Source organism: Amphimedon queenslandica, unplaced genomic scaffold (genome assembly GCF_000090795.2).
Source record: "Amphimedon queenslandica unplaced genomic scaffold, v1.1 AMPQUscaffold_12996, whole genome shotgun sequence".
Lineage (NCBI taxonomy): Eukaryota > Metazoa > Porifera > Demospongiae > Haplosclerida > Niphatidae > Amphimedon > Amphimedon queenslandica.
Window position 1 is genome coordinate 8867 of NW_003546768.1, and position 23898 is coordinate 32764.

A 23898-nucleotide genomic window follows, 5' to 3' on the forward strand; every position below is an offset into this window, starting at 1 on the left:
CACACACACACACACACACCCACACACATTATTAGTGCTTTAGTTTGTAATGTAGTGCAATTGTACACTAACCATTATCTGTTCATTTTATTAGTAACACAATTTATTGATCATTTCTCAGTTTATAACATTTACTTATACTATCTATAGGTTTTTCGGAATGGGAACCTGCGATTGTATAATGATGATGATGATTTCATCAATTTAAATGTGCTCCAGTCTGGAGGCACTTTTTCCAATACTAAGACATATGCTAGGACTACTGCTGATCCAGGGCTAATACAGAGAGCTATGGATCAGATTAATGAAGGATTTCCTAATACTTTCTGCAGTGCATCTTCTCCTACACAATTAATAATAGCAACTTGGATAGATTATCTAAAAGCTGGCTTGAACCAAGTTAGTATATTAATCACTTAATACATGAAATACTGTTAATAATATCTAGCTACACTCTAATCACTTTATTTATTATTTTTAGGGCAGTAACTTCCAAGCAATAATTGCAACTAATGGAAACAATACATTTGGTATTGCACTTTATGTTGATGTGAGCATTACATCAGCTACTACTGGAATAGGTTCATATGTTAATGATGTTGATGTACCATCTGATCCTTCTTTCTTTCCATTTAATACTACCGTCATGGATGCCCCTACTATGATGCTTAATAGCAACATACCAGGGACATATATATTTTCACTAAATGCTATACCACCAGGTATGACTATAGTACATGTATCAACTGTTCCACATAACTTGTATATCTTTTAGATCCTTGCAGTTCTGTCTGCTATTCTTGTAAGCCCAGACTTGTTCAGTTGGCATGTGAGGCTATGAGGATCAATGGAGAGGATGTACCAGCTTCTTGCAACAATTAACATTCCTTCTTATTGTGTTTTATTATTGTTTTTGTGATTAAATTATTTTTCAGTAGTGAGTTACCAGTAGTCAATGTTAACAGTAGAGACTAGAGATATAGTTTTTATTATCAATTAATTTTTTGTCATGGATTTGTTTTTATTAATTATTTTGCTAACAAATAAATGTCAGACAAGGAAAGGAAGAGAGTGTCATAAAGAGATTGTAACAGCTTTTGATTATAAAATCAACTAAGAGACAGTAGAACAGGTACTATATAAAAAGAAAGATCCTATTGAAACAGATAAGCTGTACTACTATATACTGCTGGTGGTAGGTGGACATGAATATACTTTAGGAGTACATGATGAAGTAGTGTTGAAGAATGCAAACATTGAGAATACCAGTAATTAGTGACAATTAAGAAATCATACTATTATCATTCATCATGTTACAAGCAGTATATGGTAATACAGTATGTACTAACACACATAACATTTTACTGTTGTAATGTGATCCCAACTGACAAGAATAGAATTTGTTCTATTTTTAGTAACACGTCTATTGCCTTGTTGTACAGATTCTAAAACAAAAATTTGATTGGTCAATTTCAAACAGGTATGGTAGAAGCATCAGTAAAATCCAAATAGAAGCCACAAAGTATGTAATATACAGAAACCAGTGAAGGGCCTTTGATGTGTAGACTCCCCATAGCTCCAGTTACAATACTGTATGTATATCAAAGTTAAGATACCCTCTACTCAGTCATACAGTTTCTCATCAGCTGATGAAACTTTTAAAGAAAATGGCAGCTGCTTTCTAGTACTTAATGAGAGACTGTTGTATATTGTAACAGATTGTTTGGTTATTATTATACAGAAGCTTGTGGCTAATTTCCATCAAATAAAACACACATCCTGATACAAGCAAAAAAATGTATAGCCAACAGACATTTGGATGTCATATTATACATGGTAGCAGACATTAAAGTCAATGATATGCAGTAAGGAAAAATTATTGTGAAAAAAAATAAGTCACAAAATGCCAAGGGAACAAACAAAATTACAAAATAGTAGTATACTAATAATATACTAATAATATGTTACTTAGTAAACTCTTGAAGACGTGCCTGTACTTCCTCATCAGTTGCATCTTTACTTAGTCCCTAAATAAATATTGATACTATAAATAGAATATGATGTAATGTTACTAAATATAGCATCACAACTACTAATAACTACTAAATTACTAATAACTATTAATAACTACTAATAATAACTGTTAATAACTAACCAGGTTTATTCTCAGTGTTGTTTTCTCATCAATTTCAGGTGGCTCATTGATCTCCTGCAATGACTCAGCAAATTTCAAATCTTCATTATAAGTTTCATTATTCAACTGCAGCTATACAGACAATACATCAAAATACATATATACTACTGTACACGTACATGTACATATTAATGTATAAAGATAATAAATAATAATAATAACAATAATATATATTAATGAATATTATTACATGTACATGTATACCTGCATATAACGGGCAATGCTTTCATCATCATTAACACCCTGTAAAGAGAGAAATAATAATAATAATAATAATAATAATAATAATAATAATAATAATAATAATAATAAATTATTAATAATAATAAATTGATACCTGGTCTACCTGGTCAGTGAATGAATAAGTTGCTCTCCTTCCTTTAGCGTCTTTATGAGACTCAGTCCCGCCCCCTGAGGCCCCGCCCCCACTGGAATGACCTATAGTGTGTGCCTTCACTAAGTGAGGTTGAGTCTTTGGGGGCGGGTCAGTAGGAGGAGTAGGAGTAACTTTATCTGACGGATTGGAAGAACTGGTGGGGGCTGGGTCTTTAATGGGAGTGGAGGTAACAGCTGCTGATAGAGCACTGTCGGGGATATAAATAAATAAATTCAAGTAATGCATAAATGCTACAACAACTTGATATGTACATGCACATATATATTGATGTACATGTATATTGATGTCTTTATGCTGTATGTGTAGAAAGTTTGAGCTGATTCCAACTTCAATTTTTCAAGTTACAGCCATTTTAAAAAGTAGCAAAAAGCAGACTATGGTAGCCCATGGGGTAGTACAGCATTAGTCACTCATTCATTCATTGATTGCTGTTCATGTGAGTATATTGTCATGTTAATGGACTTACTCTTCTTTCATTTGTTTTGCTTCATCAAACAGTTTTGAAGCACTCTTCATATTCTGCTGTACTCTCTCATCTTCACTCTCCAGAGAGAGTCTCCATGACTCCAACCTCTCTCTATCTCTATCCAGTTCTTCTTTTAAATTATAATAATGTTGCTCACGGGACAGAAGTGATTGTTCCTTGTTATTAATGTTATTCTCTCTCTCGTCCAGCTCCAGCTGCTTACAATGAAGGTCCCTCTCTTTCTCAAAACGATTCTGAGTCTAAAAATTAAAAATAATAAAAATAATTAGTCTATACACCGATATTTTCATAATGTAATATTTAACCTGTTGCTCACTGCCACTGTTCCTCAGGTCGTACTCCTTCAAACTAATCTCTTTATTCCTTTGATACAAAATATCAGACTAAAAAGTAATGGGTGACCCAATAAAAATAAGTAGAATAGATTCAATTTTAAAGTGTGCACATGCTGTATGTACTTGTGTCTGTAGCTCCATTTCTTTTCTCTTAATGTCTGACTCTCTTTCTCTTAGACTGATCTCAAGTTGTTTTATCCTCTCTTCCTGTCTCTGATAAAAAATAACAAAAAACATTAAAAACAATAATAAATAACATTAATAGCAAAAATAACATCAATACATTATTAACTAATAATGATTATTAGTAGAGATACCTTGAGTTCTTCAGCAGTGTCACTGGTTCTTGATTCATTCTTCAATTCTTGTTCTGATCTCCTCTTCTCAGCCACTTGTGAGACCAGATCCAGGTTCTGCTCAGCTTGCATCAACCTTGTCCTGAACTTATTCTCCTCAACCTACAAACAACAAACAACAAACAACATAAACACAAACAAACAACAAACAACAACACACAAACAACAGCATACATGTACATGTACACATGCGTCAATGACATACTTTTAGATGCTCCACGTCAATATCAAGTTGTTCCTTCTCTGCAGTGAGGACTCTTATCTCTTCTTCGATCATCTTTCTCTGTCCGTCAAGATGCCCAATCTCTTTAATCAGTTTCTCCTTCATAACCTTCTGAATCTCAACCTCTTCTCTTAAACTAGATGCAGTGTCCCCTGGAGGTGTGGCTGGGGGTGTGGGCTGGGGCTGAACTGGTTTAGAATATTGATTGTATTTAAATTCCACTGGGGGCTGCCCTCTGCCCCCCTCAATGGGACCTGAGTGATTTCTATATTGGGTCTGGGGAGAGTCAGGACCTCCATAATGGGACTGAGGATTATTTTGACCCCCATACTGGGTCTGGGAACTAAAAGGAGGGCTATTCTGACCAAACTGGGTCGGGGGCGGAATATTCTGTTCCCTGTACTGGGTCTGAGGATTACTTTCCCTGTACTGTGAATTATTTTGGCCCCCACGCTGGGCCTGAGGTGGTATATTATGACCCCCATACTGGGTCTGGGACTGCTGGCCACTGAACTGGTTTTTAGGAGGCAGAGTGTACCCATAAAACTGGGTCTGGGGGTGGTGGGTGTGGCCAGTCTGAGAGTGGGTGTAGCCACTTCCATAATACTGTGGATCATAAGGTGATTTCTTTCCTCCATGATATTCTGATTCTGATGTGCTCTTGTATCTGCTCAATCCAGCCCCACCCACTGCCCCGCCCCTCCCAGTCGGCAGGACTGGACCTGAATATATTTTATTATGGGATGGCAGCGATACACTGTCGCTGTCGTCATAGCAACTAGCCCCACCTCCTCTGTACTCGTCAGGTTGTCCAGTGGTTGTGTCGTATCTGCTGGTGGGCGCGTTACTGTAGCCCCTCCCACTTTCATCATATTGACCATGCCCTCCTGACCCTGGGGGCCGGGCCGGCTGATTGTAATAAGCACCGTCAGGAGGTGTGGTCTGTTGACTCGGTGATTGGTACGGTATTTTGGGCGGGGCCCAGGGTCCTGGTGTGTTAGTGGGCGGAGCCTCTGAGGAGTATCTGCTTGGACGATGAGCTTGTGAAGGATAGCGGGGAGGAGAATAGTCAGCCATCTTGAAGCTCACCTGCAGAGGTGATAATTAATAATAATAATTAATAATTAACTAATGCAGTGTATTAACTAATGCACTTACCTTCCACTAACAGTGAGAGGGTCCTCTTAAAGACACTGGTCTATAGTCTATGGCCTTCTTTCTATGAAGATACTTCTTTCTGGAAAATAATAAGCTGGCATGTGGGCGTGGTTTAGCCTTAAACCACACCTACATTGAGCTAATTTAATCTGGGTGTGTCTTACTTTAAGCCACACCCATTTGCTGATTTCAGTGATTTCCTTTCCGCCATTTTTCTCGTTCCTTCCTCAAGTTCCTCTTAGCATTTCTTTATAAAGGAAGAGGAGGTTCCTTCATGTCTACTAACATACAGGGAGAGAGAATGGAGGACGAGCAGCACCTACTGTCTGGTCGCTCCTCCAAGGGCCCCAGTGCCTCCTGTAAACTGATAGTAGCTCTAGCCATACTGATACCCACAGCACTCCTCCTTGCTGCTCTAGCCGCCATTGCTGTACTAAGCGTCAGGATAACTCACCTACAGGCCACCTCCAGCAGTAACTCACAGACTAACGTTTGTACCAGCCCCAGTTGCATCAAACTAGCTTCAAATGTCCTCCAGTTCATGAACACTAGCGTTGATCCCTGTCAGGACTTTTATAATTACTCCTGTGGAGGATGGGAGGCGGCTAACGTGATACCCTCTGGTTACGGATCTTGGGGGCTCTTTAATGAGTTGAACCAGCGGAACAACATTGCAATAAAAAAGCTCCTTGATGGAATGAAGTTGAGTGACGTGGATGCTGTGAAATTGGCTAGGAAACTTTATGAGTCCTGTATGGATACTGACGGACTCACTGCTAAAGGAGCGGAACCGATTAGGAACCTTTTGAGTCTCACGGGAGGCTGGGACCTTGTCGGAGTTATGAATAGTACGTTACTAATTTTAGAACATGTATAGTACATGTTCTGTGTTTTTATCAATATTTTTATTATTTTTATCATTATTTATTTATTTATTTATTTATTGATAAACCTTACTATTATCTTGTTTACCCTTTAAGCCTCATACAGTACTTGTACTTAATTTCATTATGCTTTCCTGTTTGTGTATCTTTATACATAAATAAACAACTCAGTGTTAGTGTTTATACAATCAATAACACTTTTAGATATCTCTCCCTTCCTCCCTATAATGTAATTCTAATCATCATAAGTATGTACTACAGGTACTACAGTATATTTAAATCCTTTCCTGTGTTGTTACTGTTAATTTGATTATTACAATGTAGCCTCTCTTAATGGACACTCTCTATAGCGTACAACTCCATTTAACGGACAGCACCTAGTGTACCAATTACATTCCTTACTGTATAAAATAACCTCCACATAAAGGACACCTCTGTATAACAGAGACACAGTGTCCATTATAGCAAAGCTAGTCTGTACTATCATGTAGTGCTACACACTGTACTACAGTTCATTGAATTAGATTCATTTGGCTGATAGAATGTTTCTATTTTGTAAACTCACTCTAGTGTAGATGGAATGCATGTAGCCACATTATTATTATTATTATTATTAATAGGCTCCGCCCCCCAGTGGTCGCTATTCTCAGCTGATTTCAGGTCCTCTAAGTCTTACGGTAATGATGGGTTCTTCTCTTTTGGTATTTCAGTAAACGACAAGAACTCATCACAATACATTCCAGTGGTAGGGAATGGGACTAATTAGTGGGTGTGGTCATTATTAATTATTAATTGCTAGTTATCCCAGTCTGGACTGACGCTACCAAGTCCTGATTCCTATACTGATCCCAGTGCAGCCAATGTGGTATGAATCTAATTAATGGACTGGGTGTGGTCTTTTAATAATGATAATATATTTGTAGACCATCCCAGCCTTGAAGCAGTTCATAGTGTCAATACTCTCACTGATTAATAATACTAATGGAGGGACTGGAGCAGCTGCTGCTGGTAGTGGATTTGAACAAGTTGCAGATCAGATAATAGACCTGGAAACCAGCCTTGCTGAGGTACATACACTGTACATGTACATGTATATTAATAGATCATTAATTGTTACTATTAATAGATCATTAATTGTTACTATTAATAGATCATTAATTGTTACTATTAATAGATCATTAATTGTTACTATTAATAGATTATTGATTAGTTATAGCTATACATATTTATGTACAGTATATCTGTGGAATTTATCATCAGTTAATGTTGTATTTTTATTCTTCATTAGATATTTGTCAGTAACGTTGCCCTGAGAGATCCTCAAGCTACTTACAACCTGTACAACCTGACGGAACTGGCTAACTCAACACTCTGGACACAAGTATGTGTTATTATTATTATTATTGTTTATTGTTTATTGTTGTTGTTGTTGTTGTTGTTGTTTACAGTTTAATTGGACCCAGTACATACTTGAAAGCTTCAAAGCAGCTCAATTAGGAGACATAGGGTCTGATGATATTGTAATTAATGTCAGGACCCCCTCGTACTTTAAAAACCTGTCACTAGTATACATTAATTATAATGAAAGGTAAGTAATAATAATAATAATAATAATTATTATTATTATTATCTTTTAGTGTTCTTGAGAATTATTTCAAGTGGCACCTGGTCCTCCAGTATATAGAGTACCTTGGCAACCAGTTCCTGTCTCCGTATTACCAGTATACCACCAGCGTACTGGGCAGTGGTAAGACGGAGAGGTACTTAACCTGTGTCAGTTCACTGGAGGACATCGTACCAATGACAGTATCAAGACTCTACACTGACTATGTACTAGCACCTGGTTAGGGACTATTATTATTGTTACTATTTATTATTGTTGTTGTTGTTGTTGTTGTTGTTGTTATTTATTATCATCAGGTACTAAAGGTAATATCAGTGAGATGGTGTCACAGATTAAAACTGCCTTTCAAGAAAGACTGTCCAAGAATACATTCCTTGATTCAGTTACTAAACAAAGATCAATATGGAAGGTTTGTAAGATGTAACATGTAATGGATATTCTTGTACGTCTACATGTACATATTGATGTCCTTATGCTGTGTAGAAAGTTTGAGTTGATTCCAACTTCAATTTTTCAAGTTACGGCCATTTTAAGAAAACACCAAAAATCTGAAAAATACCCAAGGCTATAGTCTATGGTTTTTTCCAAAAAATGGCTCTGAAATCACCCCAAATTTTTATTACATTTTCTGATACATATTGATGTCCTTATGCTGTGTAGAAAGTTTGAGATGATTCTGACTTCAATTTTTCAAGTTAGGGCCATTTTAAAGAAACGTCAAAATTCTGAAAAATACCTAAGGCTATATATATACTATAGCCCATGAATTGTTTCCAAAAATTGGCTCACATACAGTACTGTATATTATTCATGTATTTTTTAGGTTGGTAACATATCTCAGATGATTGCCTATCCTGATGAAATCAGTGATAATAATTATTTACTTAATAAAAGTGCTTCTGTAGTACAAGCTAGTGGCCAGTACTTCATGTCAGCTGTTAATCATGTGATTAACGGTAACACTGAGAACCTTCAGAAGCTGGGGAAACCAGTCGTTAAAACAGAGTAAGATCAATTCATGTACAGTACTAATGACTGATGGTTGATACTGTGTCTCTACCAACAGGTGGGAGATAGCCCCTACTGTAGTTAATGCTTACTATGAACCACTTTATAATGAGTTTGGTAAGAACCTGTTTATATATTTATTATTTTTATTTATTTATTTATTATTTCTCACAGTATTTCTTGAAGGCATTTTGAATTCTCCATTCTTTGATGCTGGCTGGCCTGAGTAAGATTATTAATTAATCATTAATGCATCATTATTATTATTATTATTATTATTATTATTATTATTATTATTATTATTATTATTATTATTATTATTATTATTATTATTATTATTATTATTAATTAGTTATTTCAAATACGGTGCTTTTGGTGTAGTGGCAGGTCATGAACTTACCCACGGCTTTGACGATCAAGGTAATTAATTAGTTTATTTTTAATTATTAATTATTATTTATTAATTGTTTTTTCGTAGGCCAGCAGTACAATCAAGATGGTGTCCTCACCCCATGGTGGACTAATACTTCAGTTGCTAAATTCAAAAATAAAACTAAATGCTTTGTAGAGCAATATTCACAATATTCAATGTTTGGATATCACGTTAGTATACTATCAGTATATTATTAGTATTCTATATCATACAAGTATTCAACTAAGAGTCTATCTACAGTATAATAATAGATACAATCATTAATATCATTATATACACATAATTATCATCATTTAACAGACTAGACCCCATACATACAGTTTATAATAGAAATTGCTCTCCCCCATTAGATCAATGGTGAGTTAACCCAAGGTGAGAATATTGCTGATAATGGAGGAGTAAAGACTGCCTTTCAAGCATATAAGAATGTGGCTGGTACGACCACACCTCCTAGTCTACCCTCTGTTGATCTTAATCCTGATCAGCTCTTCTTTGTAGCGTTTGGTCAGGTCAGTATATTATCAGTAAACTGTCAGTATATTATTAGTATATTATTGTAGGTGTGGTGTTCACTATTCTCTCCTCAGTTTATTGCCTCTAATTTGAAGACCAACCCACACAGTCCAGGACCTTACAGGTACATATATATTCACTGATTACGATCAAAATTAGATTTTTGACAAATTTATAAAGTTGCTCTATAATCAGGCCAGAGTCCCTGTACTACATGTACATGTACATGTACATGTACATGGTCTTTGGCTTAAAAAATTCATCAAAATGGCTGGGAGAGATTTCATTACCTTTTCTAATGCATGTATACATGTACATTAATTTTAACCTAGCTGTCTCTCTCTTTCTAATTAATGCCCCCAGGGTTATAGGTGCCCTCTCCAATAGTGAGGAGTTCTCTTCTACTTTCAAATGTGCTGACAATACACGAATGAATCCTAGCAATAAGTGTGACCTCTGGTAGCCATAGCAACTACTAGCTGCTGCTGAAAGTAACTAACTAATATTATTAATTATGTCATTATAGTATTATTTTAAACATTAATTAGCCGCCATATATTAGAACAATTATTATTTTTGTTAGTTCTTCCTTTATATAAATTTTGTACATTTAATTATTGTATTTAGAGTATTTGTGTTAGTAATTATTCATTTAGTGACTAGTACTGCTACTGTATTTCCATAGACCTGGCAGACTACACAATACAAGAACAAGTTTAGTTTAGAGATTGACTTGTGATGGCTTACAAGGTCTGAGCATGTTCTTATTCTCATTTGTGCTTAGATGTACTACAGTAGTTATTGTGGTGGTATTGTTCCTCCTTTCTGGGAATTGATAGGAATTTGTTTGGAACAGCTATAGGCACTTAGGCACTACTAGCAATTAGCAACAAGTTGCCAGTAGTTGTTATGATTATAGCCAGCCTATCTAGTCATTTTTTGTTCAGATTTAATATACATTTTGAGACCCATATTCGATAAAAATGTTTCTATTTTAAGTAGAAACCTGTAGTAGTGTATGTTTCATGTATGACACTTTTATTATCAAATATTTCTGTGTCAATATGGCCAGCTGATGTACATGTAGCTTGATGATGCTAAACATTAATAGTGTGTACGTATAGCGTGTTAGCCTGTAGTTATTTTAGTGACTTTCATGATACTGACATTTGGCTGGTACTTAATTTAGCATTTTTGATCATTTAATATTAATAACTGTTAATAAATTAATCAGAAATTAAAGTTAGCACGAACTTGTAATTAATTGTGTGGTCTAGGTGTAGCTACAAGTACTATTAACGCTAGTAGTGATTTGTATATTGATGCTAAAGTACAGTCTATAGATATCTATAGATAGTAGCTTTAGAAACATTCAATATTTGGACAAATACCTGTTATGTTTATGCTTTAGTCTCCATTATCAAGAGTAGATAATCTACTCTTGATCTACGTGTAGTTGTTTACGCATGAATGCCACATGTTAATTTGTGAGTAGATTATTAAATAAGGTCATCTATACCATACTGTATAATTATTATCTTGTTGATCATTTGTAAACACATACACTCATTCATTAATTACAAGTTTGACTCCTCCACTGCATTCACACACACACCAATCAACAAACCACACTGTTGTGTGTCAAATTTGTTGCACATTTTGTTGAACAATGTTCCATTAGCTCAAATGAGCATTGGACAACAATTAAACTACTGATTACTCACTGGGGAGGAGTTGAGACTGAACTTGCACTGTTTGTACTATTTGATGCCACTACTCCTCATCACAGATACTTGTACATGTACACACATAATATCCAGTTATATCAACACTGGACTCCCTCATCTGGGGATATCATCAGTTCATCACCTCTTAAAGTTAGAAAAAAACCTCATTTAACATGTCAACACTCTAATATGCAGTTTATTAATGGTAGCAATCATTAATGTCATTATGTCAAAATACATTGCTAACTTTGTCAGCAAATGCTCTCTTAATCTCTTCAGCTACTTTGACTCCACTAGAAGTCTCACTGTATAACCTTTTACTTTGTTCCAGTGTAGACCTCATCTTCATAGCAAGATCTGTACATTCAGTGTCTGTCATTCTCTTCACTTTCTCGTTAATTGTTGGATGAACCTCCTTTACCATATCCTGTATCAGTTTAAACTGAAGGTTACCGAGGCTTCCATCTATTTTACAATATGATTCAACTGTCTTACCAATTGAAGCTACAAGGACTGTGGCAACAGCTAATCCTGTAGCAGCTGCTGCTGCTGCACTTGCTGTAACAGCAGCTCCAACAGCAGCTCCGATTCCAAAAGTGAATGCTCCAATTAGTATTGATGCTGGTAGACCAGCAGCTGCTGTTGCACCAGCAGCTATTGCTGCTGCTTTTTTTCTGGATTCCTGTTCTTCTTTGAGTCTCGTCAACTCTTGTTGAGCAGAATTACAGTTTGTAGTAAATTCCTTACAACAGGCATCAAGTATTTCATAGTGACGAGTGCTGTCTTGTAATATTCTTTCAATCTCAACAGCTAACTGTTCGGTACTCTTCAATCTCCCACTCTCAATATCTTCTATTACGTCAGGAGTCTGTTCATTAAGTAGTCGATACAGTCCATTCACTTTATCAAGGTAACTATGAACTGCTTCTGTCGTCTTACTCAAAGATCGATATGATTCCTTTACTTGAGATACCTCCTTCACCTCACTGTGTTCACGTATTTCCTCAAGTCCACTTGTTGCTTCATCCACCAGTCCTTTGGTATCAGAGACTAGTTTATTAACAGCCGTTGCCATGAGTGGTAGTGTTTCATTCAAACGTGTAAAGTAATCTTGTACTTCATATTGAGGTACTTGATCACCTAGTAACAGATTAAAGTGATAAAAACTCATAGTGAAAAAATAATTATAAATAAATTACTTAATTGAAATGAGGCAAGCTGCTCTTCTAATATGTCCTTCGTTTCCTTCAATTCATCATACTCAGCTGATAATTTATTCATTAAAAGAAATTTAAAAACATAAGTTAAACCTTTCAACTCACCACTCTCAGCTATACTGTTCATCATCTTTATCTTAGTATCCAGTACTTCCTTTAATGACTCAGCCTCTTCCATTAGTGTTCCACTCTCCTAAGAAATGAATGAAGTATAACTAACTGTACATGATACAAGAAATGAATCTATAATATTATGATATAGTACACTACATGATACCATCTGTTGCTTGAGTAGACCAATACTAGCTGAAGACAAGGGAAACTGTTGTTCATCTATAATACAATATACACAGTATAAAGGAATGAGAATGAACAAGGTCACTTGAACCTGATTCCATTGTATCATTAATGCAGTATCCATTGGTTAGTCTCTTCACTTGGTTACCCTCCAATATCTTGTCAATGTCATCATGAGCTGTAATCAACTGCTCAGATAGAATCAATGGGAAGGAACAAGTGATGGTGAAAGAACTGCCCTCTCTAATGACATTCAATTTGACATCCTTCAATAAATCCTCAAATACAGCTGATGACAATCTCCTGGCATCTCTCAGTATTGCTTCATTAGTATCTTCATCAATGACAATGGTGATCCTATCATACCCAGTACTGCTCTTCCCTCCATTGTTATAATGTACCTCAATTAGTTCATCATTCCCTCCTATTAATAATCAATGGTACATTTATTTGTATCTAATAATAAACTCACTGTATTCTTTCATTACAGCACTTTTTAATTCATCAGTGGTTGTACTTTTACATAAAATTACAGCAAATGCTTCCATTTTTTGATAGTCGTTACCAACACTTTTCTTAATGTCCCGTAGCAGTGGCTCTCCTTGTGGCAGATTGAGTATCTTCTCCTTCATTAGTTTAGCAAGATACAAGAATACAGCCATGACTGATACAAGGGACTGCCTTGAGGCTGTATAATGAGGAAGAGCACTCTTAGGAGAATCTATAAGTATAAATAAAACAAATGTACACTCATTCTTCATATCTATTCCGTCAGCTACTCTATATTCTCTCCTAATTCCCTCAATGCTGATATCAATGAATAGATAGTATATATATAGGAACTAAATACACTTACTTTTTAGCTCCTTTGAAGGATATGGTCCTATTGGAGGAGAAATACATGTAGAGGCCATTGCTGTAACCACATTAAAATGGGAGGGGCTGGTTTCTATTAGTATAGTGAAAGTACACTATGCCCATGCCTACATCCTGATGTAAAGTTCTGCTAAAATGATAAGATCACCTTTTAAACAAACTGACATCCGGCAGTATACTGTCTTTTCACTTTGTTGATATTAATATACTTCGTATTATACTTTGCAATACTATAGATTCAATACACTGTGTAAAGTGTGTATGTACGTTATGGTTAGATTGTAGTTATGTGAGTGGTTGTCATTTATATAAACACTGGTCACTCATAGTACTGCCGGTAACAGCTGGTGTTTTTATACAGAGGTAACCTTTATCTCTAAATGGAATTTGCTTTATTTATTTTAAAGTAAAATCACCACTAACACGCAATTTGCAACACTATATTGCAGTTTATGTAATTAACACAATCAATAATTAATCATAAAATGTATTGTCAACTTCTCTAGTGAAAGTGTTCTTAATCCTTTCAGTACTTTCTAATCCACAAGATGTTTCCTTGTATAACTTGACACTTTCTTCCAGAGTGGACCTCATTGTCATTCCAAGATTTGTACGTTCATTGGGTGTCATTCTCCCTATTCTTGCATTCTCTTTCATCATTTGATTAATCCCATCTATCATATTCTGGATCAGTTCATACTGATCAGCCTTAAATCTTTTACTGCTGGTCTTATCAAATGACTCAACTGCAGTACCATATGCTGCTATAGAGTATGCCAAGGCTGTTATAGCAGCAGCTCTTGCTGCAGTTGATGCTGCACTAGCAACTGCTCCAGCTCCAAGAGTAAATATACCTAGTACTAATCCTGTAGTAGCTGCAGCAGCAGATATTGCTATTGCATTTCTCCTTTTAGCTTCTGCTTCCTCTTTGAGTCTTGTTAACTCAATTTGAGCTACATTGATACTAGTAGCAAATTCCCTAAAACACTCAACAAGTGTTGTATAATCATTTTTGCAAGATTGAACTATTTTGTTAATTTTAGAAGCTAATAATTCGATACCCCTCAATTCTTCACTCTCAATGTCTTCTATTATATCAGGAATCTGCTTCTCAAGTATCCGATACAGGCCATTAACTTTATCAAGATATGTGTAAACTGCTGCAATAGCATTCTTCAAACATTTAACAGATTCCTTTACTTGAGGTATTTGCCTCACTTCCTTGTATCTACGCATTACCTCTAGGCCATCTGTTGCTTCATCTACCAGTACTTTAGTTTCAGTAATTATTGTATTAAAGGAGCCGGCAATGCGAGGTAACTTTACATTTAAATCTTCGAAAAAAATTTGTACTTTATAGGCTGGTATTTCATCAGCCACTTTACCTAATTGTAATAGATATAAACAGAGCATTATTTTAATATTTTTATATGCATGAGTGTAGTATACTTAGTTAAGTTTGTCATGGATGTGTACACTTTGTCAATATTATAATCATTTACTTTCTTTCTCTGACTGAAATAAAGCAAGTTGCTCTTCTAATATGTCATTTTTCTCCCTATACTCCTCTAATTTATAATAAATCATCATTATAAAGAGTGATTATATACCTGCTTTTCTTTTAAACATGTCATACTCTATTATTCTGGCACAAATGATCTTATTTTTAGTATCTAGTAAGTCCTTCAATGACTCTGCTTCTGTCATCAGTCTCTTATTTTCCTAAGCAATAGTTATAAGTGAAGTAAATAATATTAAAATAAATTCACACAAGAAATGAAGCCAAACATTAACAATAATGTAATATTGTCATACCTCATTCAAAGCATTAACTTCTTCTTTACTATTAATTAGTTGTACATTCAATGATAACATCAATTGTTTTGATAAATCACTACTAGCTGATATTGATGTGGTATGATATTGCTCTTTATCTAGAAAACATTTAAGTACAGACGACATGCATTTATAGTTATACTTACCTGATCTCAATATAGTTGAAGTGAAAGCATCATCAATTTTTACCTGCAGATTTGATATGCTTCATGAAAGTATAATAACAGTCTATACTCACCTCATACACAGTGCAGTATCCAATGGTTAATTTTTTCACTTTGTTTTCTTTCAATACATCAATATTATTAAGAGCAATTGTAATTAACTGCTCAGATAGAATCAATGGGAAGGAACAAATGATAGTGAAAGAACTGCTCTCTCTAATAACAATTAACCTGACATGTTGCGATAAGCTTTTAAATACAGCTGATGACAATCTCTTAACATCTTTAAGTGTAAAGTCTTGAGCATCTTTATCAATGACAATAGTAATCTCTTCACACTTAAGTGGCGAACCATACAAAAACAGTTGATTCAAACACTGGCTAAGTTTCACTTCTCTAAACTCATCAACAGCCTTTTTGTATTCCTCAATAACTGGCTTAGCCTCCTCTATATTGAACTGATTAATGAAATACTCCAGTGGGGTAATATCATCAAGTTGACAATGATAAAAAACTAATTGTAAAATTTCACGGACATCCCGACACTGAGCTAATTGTGGCCTTAATGCTTCATCATATAAACCCAGTACATATTTGAAATAACTGATGGTTGGATACTGAGGATTGCTCATCATGATTGATCCCACTTCAAAGAAGATATGTGCAAGCTTCAATCGCATCATCTTAAACTCTGAAGTAACACTCATAGGTAGATATATTTTCAGGACTTTAAATAATAATAATAATTATTATTCAGATAATAAATATCAAATTCTTACCTTTGCCATTGTCAATGAGATCATCACTGAAAAAGATGTTTCCTATAAAACATTTGATATTTGTTTATGCTACAATAAACTTACTGTATTCTCTCATAATAGTATTTCCTATCTCAGCAGTGGCTTTGAATTGACATAAAATACCAGCAAACACTTCAAGTTTGAAATGTTCAGTACAAACAGCTTCCTTTATTTGAACCAGCTAAACCTCTATGCTGATACTTAGTATCTCCTCCTTTATAACATACTCCCAATACAGCAATGCAGCCAATGAAGGTAATGCTGTCACAAGAGATTGGTGTGAGGTATGACGAGCAAGAATTTTACAAGCAGGATGCTCTAAAAATTTTAATAAGTCAAAGTTACATCAAGTTGTTCTAACTCACTCTCCATATCTATTCCATCAGCTACTCCATTCTCTCCTAATTCCCTTAATGCTGATACCAATGAATAGATAGTAGGACCACCTTTAGTCTCCTGTACATTATCAGCTTTCTGTAACCATTTAGCGAGACACTCACGTAAGCAGCTCTCAATATCTCCTTTATGATCTAGCATGATGACATCCAGTGTAGGAGGAGATAGACCAAGATCATAATATTTGATTCTTGAATAACCCTGTCTTCTGAGTAACTGCAGTATCTCAGCAAGATCATCAACTAATAATGTAATGATGCTTTTAAAACAAGAAATAAAGAACCAATCACTTACTTTCCAGCTCAGTCAGGAGAAGAAGGAAAAGAGGCCATTTGGACACAGGTGAAAGCTGCTAACAAGAGGAAGAGGCAAGGGCTCAACAATTTGCCTCCCACGCAAATGAAGTGATAATTTTTAATCTTGTAAAAAAGCCACCCACGCATCAGTTGAAATCAGTTGCAGTTATACAAACACTATTGATCAGATATTGTAGACCCATAATAAAAATTAAATTTAACCATTAAAATCTAACACAATCAGTACATTCTATTTCTACCATGTATACATAATTCTATTTAGCAAGAGTACAAGACATCAGCAATACATAGCATTAATAAAGGTAATTAAATTGAAAAAAATGTACTGTCAACTTCACTACTAAAAGCTACCTTAATCCCTTCAGCAATTTCTAGTCCACGAGATATCTCATTGTATAATCTTATACTTTCTTTTAGAATAGACCTCATTGTTTCTGCAAGGTTTTTACATTCATCGGGTGTCATTTTCTTTATTTGTTTGTTTGTTAGATGAATCTCATTCAGCAAATATTGCATTCTTTCAATCTGCCTAAGTTTCTCAAGTCTTTCATTCATTTTACGAAATGTTGCAGCTGTGATATGAAATTTAAGGGCTATGGCGACTCCTGTAGCAGTTCCTGCAGTTGCTGCTAGGGTAAGAGGTACACCAACAGCAGCTCCAATTCCAGCAGTGAATACTCCAACTAGTAATGATGCTGCTATACCCCCAGCTGCTAGTCCACCTGCTGCTGCTGTTGCTTGTATAAATTGTGCTTGTTTTTTGAGTCTTGTCAACTCAATTTGAGCGTTATCACAATTTGTGGCAAATTCCTTAAAACAGTCTCGAAGTATTTCGTAATCATAACTGCTATTTTTTAATATTTCTTCAATTTCAGCAGCAAATTTTTCAGTACTCTTCAATTCTCCACTCTCAATATCTTCCATTACGTCAGGAGTCTGTTCACTGAGTAGTTGATACAGTCCATTCACTTTATCAAGGTAAGTGTGAACTGCTTCTGTTGCCTTACTCAAAGATCGATACGATTCCTTCACTTGATATACCTCTCTCACTTTTTTATGTTTACGTATTACTTTTAGCCCTTCTGTTGCTTCACTCACTAACTCTTTAGTATCAGTAACTGAATTATTAAAAGCCTTTGCAATATTAGGTAGTTTTTCAGTTATATCTTCAAAAAAATTTTTCACTTTAAAAGCTGGCACAACAAGCTGTTCTTCTAATATTTCTTTCATTTCCTTGAACTCCTCAAACTCGTCTAAATAAAATAAATAAAGTTATGAAATTAACATCAATTAATACCTTTAAACTCATCACTTTCTGCTCTACGGTCACCCAGAATCTTTATTTTAGCATCCAGCTTTTGAATGAGGGACTCTGCTTCTCTCTCCAATGTCATACTTTCCTATGAGATACAAGAAAATGGATTCAAACTACAATAATACAACTGCCACAGTGTTTGACCTGGGGCGAACCCCCAGATCTTCCTTTTAGTTTGGTCTCCGCCCTTTAATTAACTGCTTTGACTAACGTGTTGTTTTACAACATCACTTCCAGTGGCAAAAAAACAAATCTAACAGAGAAGAAGCTGTCGTTCTGTAAACTACACCAACTGTTTTTATTAAGTGCCGGGTCTCTTTTGTATCTGTTTTTTTTAACAACCTGGGGGCGAAGCTAAATACGATCTAGAGATTCTCTATCACACTGGTTGTATGCCTTACCTGTCCAGAAAGATAGCTTTAATCTATCCTCTCAGGAATTCAGAGATGCTATTCTTATTTTCATTTTAAAACTTAACCTGACCTGACATTAATTTTTTAAATTTCATATAATAATAATAATAATAATAATAATAATAATAATAATAATAATAATAATAATAGTTTTGTTTTTATTTTGCTATATTTTATTCTGGTTTTTTCTTTTCCTATTCTCTGTTTTGTCCCTTATTTTCTTTTCTATTTTTCTTTCCCTATGGGCTTTCCCTTTTTGTTTCTCTTTTGTCTCCCACTTTGTGTCTGATAATAATAATAATAATGTTTTTCTCTATTATTAGCTCTAATTAGTTCTTGTTTTTGGGTTATAATAATAACAAGAGTACATAATTTACAGAGAGTGTCTAACCGCACTATAGTAGCTGAAACATGACCGCGTAGAACTAAGTCACATGAGACCAGAAGCGTGGGTGTACTTACTAAAAAACACGTGTAGAAGTTAACATAAAAACAGTGGAGAAAACTTGAAGAAGCTTTAGACATCATACTAGTACACTTTATAATGCTGCTGAAGTCTGATATGCAGTACTGCTATAGCAGAGGCACCAAAACAGCCAGTAAACCTTGTTGAGCAAACTTGGCAGCCATTTTTTCCTACTCAGCCACACCCAGTATGCGGGAATGCCAAAAGATGCACAAGAAAAGGCTACGCGGTGATGTTTCAGCTATTATAGTATGGTTAGACACTCTCTGTAGATTATGTACTCTTGATAATAATAATAATAATAATAATAATAATAATAATCATTCTTTCCCCTTTTTTGACTTCTCTTCCCTTTATCAAATAATAATAATAATAATAATAATAATAATAATAATAATAATAATAATAATAATAATAATAATAATAATAATAATAATCATTCTTTCCCCTTTTTTGACTTCTCTTCCCTTTATCAAATAATAATAATAATAATAATAATAATAATAATAATAATAAAATAATAATAATAATAATAATAATAATAATAACCCACTCTCCATCTCTTTCAGAGGTTGTCTGTAACTTTATGGCGATTCAACGCTTAAATGTGGTTGGGTTGCACTTCCATCTTGCCTCCCCAAGTGGATGGCATATTGTTGTTATTGTTTTTGTTTCGTATTTTATTTTAGTTTAGCTTTCTGTTCTGTTTTTAACGACCTGGGGGCTTTGCCCCCAGGTCGTTCCTATAATTGATTTCACTGGCGCGCTATCTATATATTTATTTATTTGTATGTCCACACTTACATTTCTTCTATCCCTTTTCCTTACACAACGAAATTCATAAAAATTAGTCTTTTGGACATTTTGAATTATTTATGTTGTCATGGAAACCACTCAAATCAGGTGCATTTTTGGACGCCACACCTCTTGACCACACCCAATCAGCTATTTTGATTGTTTTTCATAGAGTATCTTTGTGCCTTTCAAGAGCTCTCAGTAGACCGGCAAATTCTATTCCATTCACTTAAAAGTGCTCCAAAGCACCTAAACTGCTTGCACCTACATAGATTTTAGCTGCTGCATTTACTACAACCAGTTTCATTGCTTTTACAAACTCCATTAGTGTTAGATTTCATTCAATCAATGACTCAACCAATATCATCAACGAATAGTCAACTTTTTGCAAAAATAAAATAAAATAAAATAAAATAAGTGTTGAATAGCAATTATATCAAAGTGCCGACAAAGCATTCTTTCACTTTTCTATTGTTTCCTATGGTTTCTATTTTACCACTAATATTATTCAATACCAATTTCTGCCAAGAAGGTGTGGTTTCCTGTAAAACACACGTGTTTGCCCTAAAAAGAGGCATAGTAATTGCTTTTTTATTAATTGTTATTACCTTGTTGTAGTTCTATAACAAATTGCATATTGTCAGGCAAAGAGTTTCTATACATGTTGTATTGGAGAAATAACAAGCCTTAGCAACCACCCGCCCACGCTACTTACGTAAGTGGGTGTGGCCACGGCAAACAAAATGGCGGATTGCTCACGGGACAAAGTTATGAGCTTTCTAACAGCAAGAGAACTTAGAGATACTGTTTATAAACTTCTCTAGAAGTATTTGAAGGTAAAGAGGACCTCTATAAGTCTTAATAAGTGCCCAGCTATGCATGCAAGGTGGTGAAATCAATTATAGGAATATCTTTACACTGTTACGACGTTTGTTGGGCATAAGCACATTGTACTTACTGCCTATACACTTATTACCCATTAGTAGGGGTGTTTCCAGAATCCAGATTATATGTAAATATACAATATTGTCTTCCAATCACACACATACCTCATAAGACACCTTTTCTTCACTATTGATCAGTTGTACAGTCAGTGACACCATCAGTTGCTTGAGTAAACCACTATCAGTTGATAATGATAAGGGAAACTGTTGTTCATCTATAGAATATAATTTATTAATTAATTATTAAGAATATTAATTTTATGTTTTATACCTGATCGAAATCCAATTTCATGCACCTGTTAAATTGACAATAACAATCAGTTCATGCAGTGTATAGTCTATACTCACCTCATACACAGTGCAGTATCCAATAGTTAGTCTCTTCACTTGATTAGCTCTCAATATAGCAATATTACCCTGAGCAACTGTAATTAGCTGCTCAGATAGAATCAATGGGAAAGAACAAGTGATTGTAATAGAACCCTCTATAATGACATTCAATTTAACGTGTTGCGATAAATTTTCAAATACAGCTAATGACAACCTCTTAACATCTTTAAGTGTAAAGTCATCAGCATCTTCATCAATGACAATGGTAATCTCTTCACACTTAAGTGGCGAAGCTCTTGAAAACTGCTCTTTCAAACATTCACTAAGTTTCTTTTCACGGAACTCCTCAACAGCTTCTTTATATTCCTCAATAACTCGCTTAGCCTCCTCTATATTGAACTTATTAACAAAATGCTCCAGCACACTGATGTCATCAAGTGGACAACTATCACAGACTAATTCTAGAATATCATGGACATCTTCACACTGATCTAACTGAGGCCTTAATGCTTTGTTGTATTGACGCAATACATATTTGAGATAATTAATGGTACAATTAGGATTGTTCATCATACTCGATCCCACTTCAAAGAATGTATCTGCCAATTTCAATCGCATCATCTTAAACTCTGAAGTAACACTCAAAGGAATATAAATTGTTGGCAGACCTAATTATTATTAATCATATTTAATACATAATTTACTAATTCATACCATTGTTGTTTTTTGCTTTAATAATTTCATCACTGGAATAAACCTCTTCTATAAAAATATTAAATTTATATCATAATAATGTATGTTACTTACTATATTCTTTAATAATAGCATTTCCTATTTTAGCAGTGGAGTTGTTTCTACATAAAATTACAGCAAATGCTTCCAGTTTGAGATTATCAATACAAACAGCTTCCCTTAATTGAATTAGCAGAGTTCTTTTTACAGTCTGCATCTCCTTTTTTATAACTTTGTCTAGATATAACACTGTGGCCAACTGAGGTAATGCAGTCACAAGAGATCGATTTGTAGTGTGATGAGCAAGAATTCTGCAAGCAGGATGCTCTAGGAATAAATAAATTATACCACATCAAGAGTACATAATATTTAAAGAGAGTATTGAACGTCCCTATAGCAGACTGCTACATGACGGCATATTTGCTCAAAGTCACAATCCGCATACTCCAGTATACTTACCACATCACGTGATCAATCATGTGGCAACATTATCTGGCCCTTAGCTTTTGAAAACTTGGCAATCTCCTCCAATACAAGAAAGGAACTTGAAAAAAGACTGAAAAGATGAACTACAAAGGCAGCCCTGCTAGTATCCAGGAGTTTGTGCCCCAAGCACTTGCCAACTCGTGACAATGGCAACTCGATGTCTACGCGATAATTATATTCATTGATTAAGTATACTGGAGTATGCAGATTGTGACTTTGAGTAAATACGTCCTCATGCAGCAGCTTGTATAGGGCCGTTCGATACTCTCTTTAGTATTATGTACTCTTGACCACATGTAATGCCAGGTGTGGTCTCACTGCCTCAAGAAAACTTTATACTAATTATACTTGCATGTCAGACATTAGTCTCATGATGCCAGACTCCACCCCTTTCTGACATTTGGACAGCGGGGTAGGACCGTCCAAATGTCAGAAAGGGGTGGAGTCTGGCATCGCGAGACTAGTCAGACATGACGTATTATCTACCTTATTTTTCAGGCAGTTTTAATTTTTAAAATAGCAGCTACTTGGCCAAACTAGACTCAGGATAGTTCATCGGTAGTTACTGACAGGGTTTTTCACCTGTATGCCTTATGTGTGGCAGGGGTATAATAAATTATACCAAGAGTACATAAGGGTTTAGTACTCTTGATTATACTCATTTTGCTTACTCTCCATATCTATTCCATCAGCTACTCGATTCTCTCCTAATTCCCTCAATGCTGATACCAATGAATAGATAGTAGGACCACCTTTAGTCTTCTGTACATTATCAGCTTTCTTTAACCATTTAGTAAGACACTCACGTAGACAGGTCTCGATATCTCCTTTATGATTCAATGTGATGACATTTAGTGTAGCAGGAGATAGGCCAAGATAAAGACCAAGATCAAAGAATCTATCTCCTGAATAACCGTGTCTCTTGAGTAACTGGAGTACCTCAGCAAGATCAATAACTAAAACAATTATATAACATACCATAAAATAAGAAGTAGCAAACTAAAATTTACTTTTAAGTTGATTCTTAGCCGAAGAAGAACCTGGAGCTAATTTTGAGGCTGTAGCTAATTTAGATGCCATTTACAGGTCAGCAGAGAACATGGAAGTAGCTGTAGCAGTCGAGGTAGCAGTGTATGTAGCCAGCAGACCAGCGAAGCGCCTCGAAGCTTTAAGGA

The 23898-nt window shown here is 35.0% G+C and overlaps 5 protein-coding genes across 6 annotated transcripts; 1 reads left to right on the forward strand and 4 right to left on the reverse strand.

Annotated features, from left to right (window-relative positions):
- Positions 1-1791: 1791 nt before the first annotated feature.
- LOC109585851 (PERQ amino acid-rich with GYF domain-containing protein 2-like) lies at positions 1792-5267 on the reverse strand. 2 transcript variants are annotated; one of them, XM_020001994.1, is made up of 10 exons: positions 5151-5267; positions 3975-5081; positions 3731-3871; positions 3537-3626; positions 3384-3461; positions 3058-3317; positions 2532-2778; positions 2399-2437; positions 2156-2266; positions 1792-2027 (listed from the first exon to the last, which is right to left on the reverse strand). In XM_020001994.1, the coding sequence occupies exons 2-10, from the start codon at positions 5067-5069 to the stop codon at positions 1965-1967; spliced, it is 2124 nt and encodes a 707-aa protein (XP_019857553.1). In that variant the 5' UTR covers positions 5070-5081; positions 5151-5267; the 3' UTR covers positions 1792-1964. The 2 variants fall into 2 exon arrangements, with proteins under 2 accessions (XP_019857553.1, XP_019857554.1); XM_020001995.1 differs by having other exon boundaries at positions 2541-2778; positions 5151-5266.
- A 57-nt stretch (positions 5268-5324) lies between these two features.
- On the forward strand, positions 5325-10288 carry LOC100632843 (endothelin-converting enzyme 1-like). Its single transcript, XM_003389691.3, has 16 exons — positions 5325-5998; positions 6655-6779; positions 6834-6899; positions 6958-7101; positions 7323-7415; positions 7483-7622; positions 7672-7877; positions 7955-8067; positions 8482-8663; positions 8725-8783; positions 8841-8892; positions 9019-9086; positions 9145-9269; positions 9450-9608; positions 9660-9736; positions 9976-10288. Exons 1-16 carry the CDS (start codon positions 5425-5427, stop codon positions 10073-10075), a joined length of 2283 nt encoding a protein of 760 aa, XP_003389739.3. The 5' UTR covers positions 5325-5424; the 3' UTR covers positions 10076-10288.
- A 1196-nt stretch (positions 10289-11484) lies between these two features.
- On the reverse strand, positions 11485-13776 carry LOC100632970 (uncharacterized). Its single transcript, XM_003389692.2, has 7 exons — positions 13710-13776; positions 13326-13574; positions 12945-13277; positions 12834-12889; positions 12662-12749; positions 12539-12604; positions 11485-12479 (listed from the first exon to the last, which is right to left on the reverse strand). The coding sequence occupies exons 1-7, from the start codon at positions 13765-13767 to the stop codon at positions 11569-11571; spliced, it is 1761 nt and encodes a 586-aa protein (XP_003389740.1). The 5' UTR covers positions 13768-13776; the 3' UTR covers positions 11485-11568.
- A 358-nt stretch (positions 13777-14134) lies between these two features.
- Positions 14135-17156, reverse strand: LOC109585850 (uncharacterized). Its single transcript, XM_020001993.1, has 9 exons — positions 16895-17156; positions 16593-16847; positions 16509-16550; positions 15804-16456; positions 15712-15754; positions 15545-15663; positions 15340-15451; positions 15232-15297; positions 14135-15114 (listed from the first exon to the last, which is right to left on the reverse strand). Exons 2-9 carry the CDS (start codon positions 16603-16605, stop codon positions 14204-14206), a joined length of 1959 nt encoding a protein of 652 aa, XP_019857552.1. The 5' UTR covers positions 16606-16847; positions 16895-17156; the 3' UTR covers positions 14135-14203.
- A 228-nt stretch (positions 17157-17384) lies between these two features.
- On the reverse strand, positions 17385-23898 carry LOC109585852 (uncharacterized). Its single transcript, XM_020001997.1, has 9 exons — positions 23734-23898; positions 23395-23679; positions 22313-22564; positions 22220-22267; positions 21524-22173; positions 21447-21471; positions 21281-21390; positions 18540-18642; positions 17385-18495 (listed from the first exon to the last, which is right to left on the reverse strand). The coding sequence occupies exons 1-9, from the start codon at positions 23801-23803 to the stop codon at positions 17549-17551; spliced, it is 2490 nt and encodes an 829-aa protein (XP_019857556.1). The 5' UTR covers positions 23804-23898; the 3' UTR covers positions 17385-17548.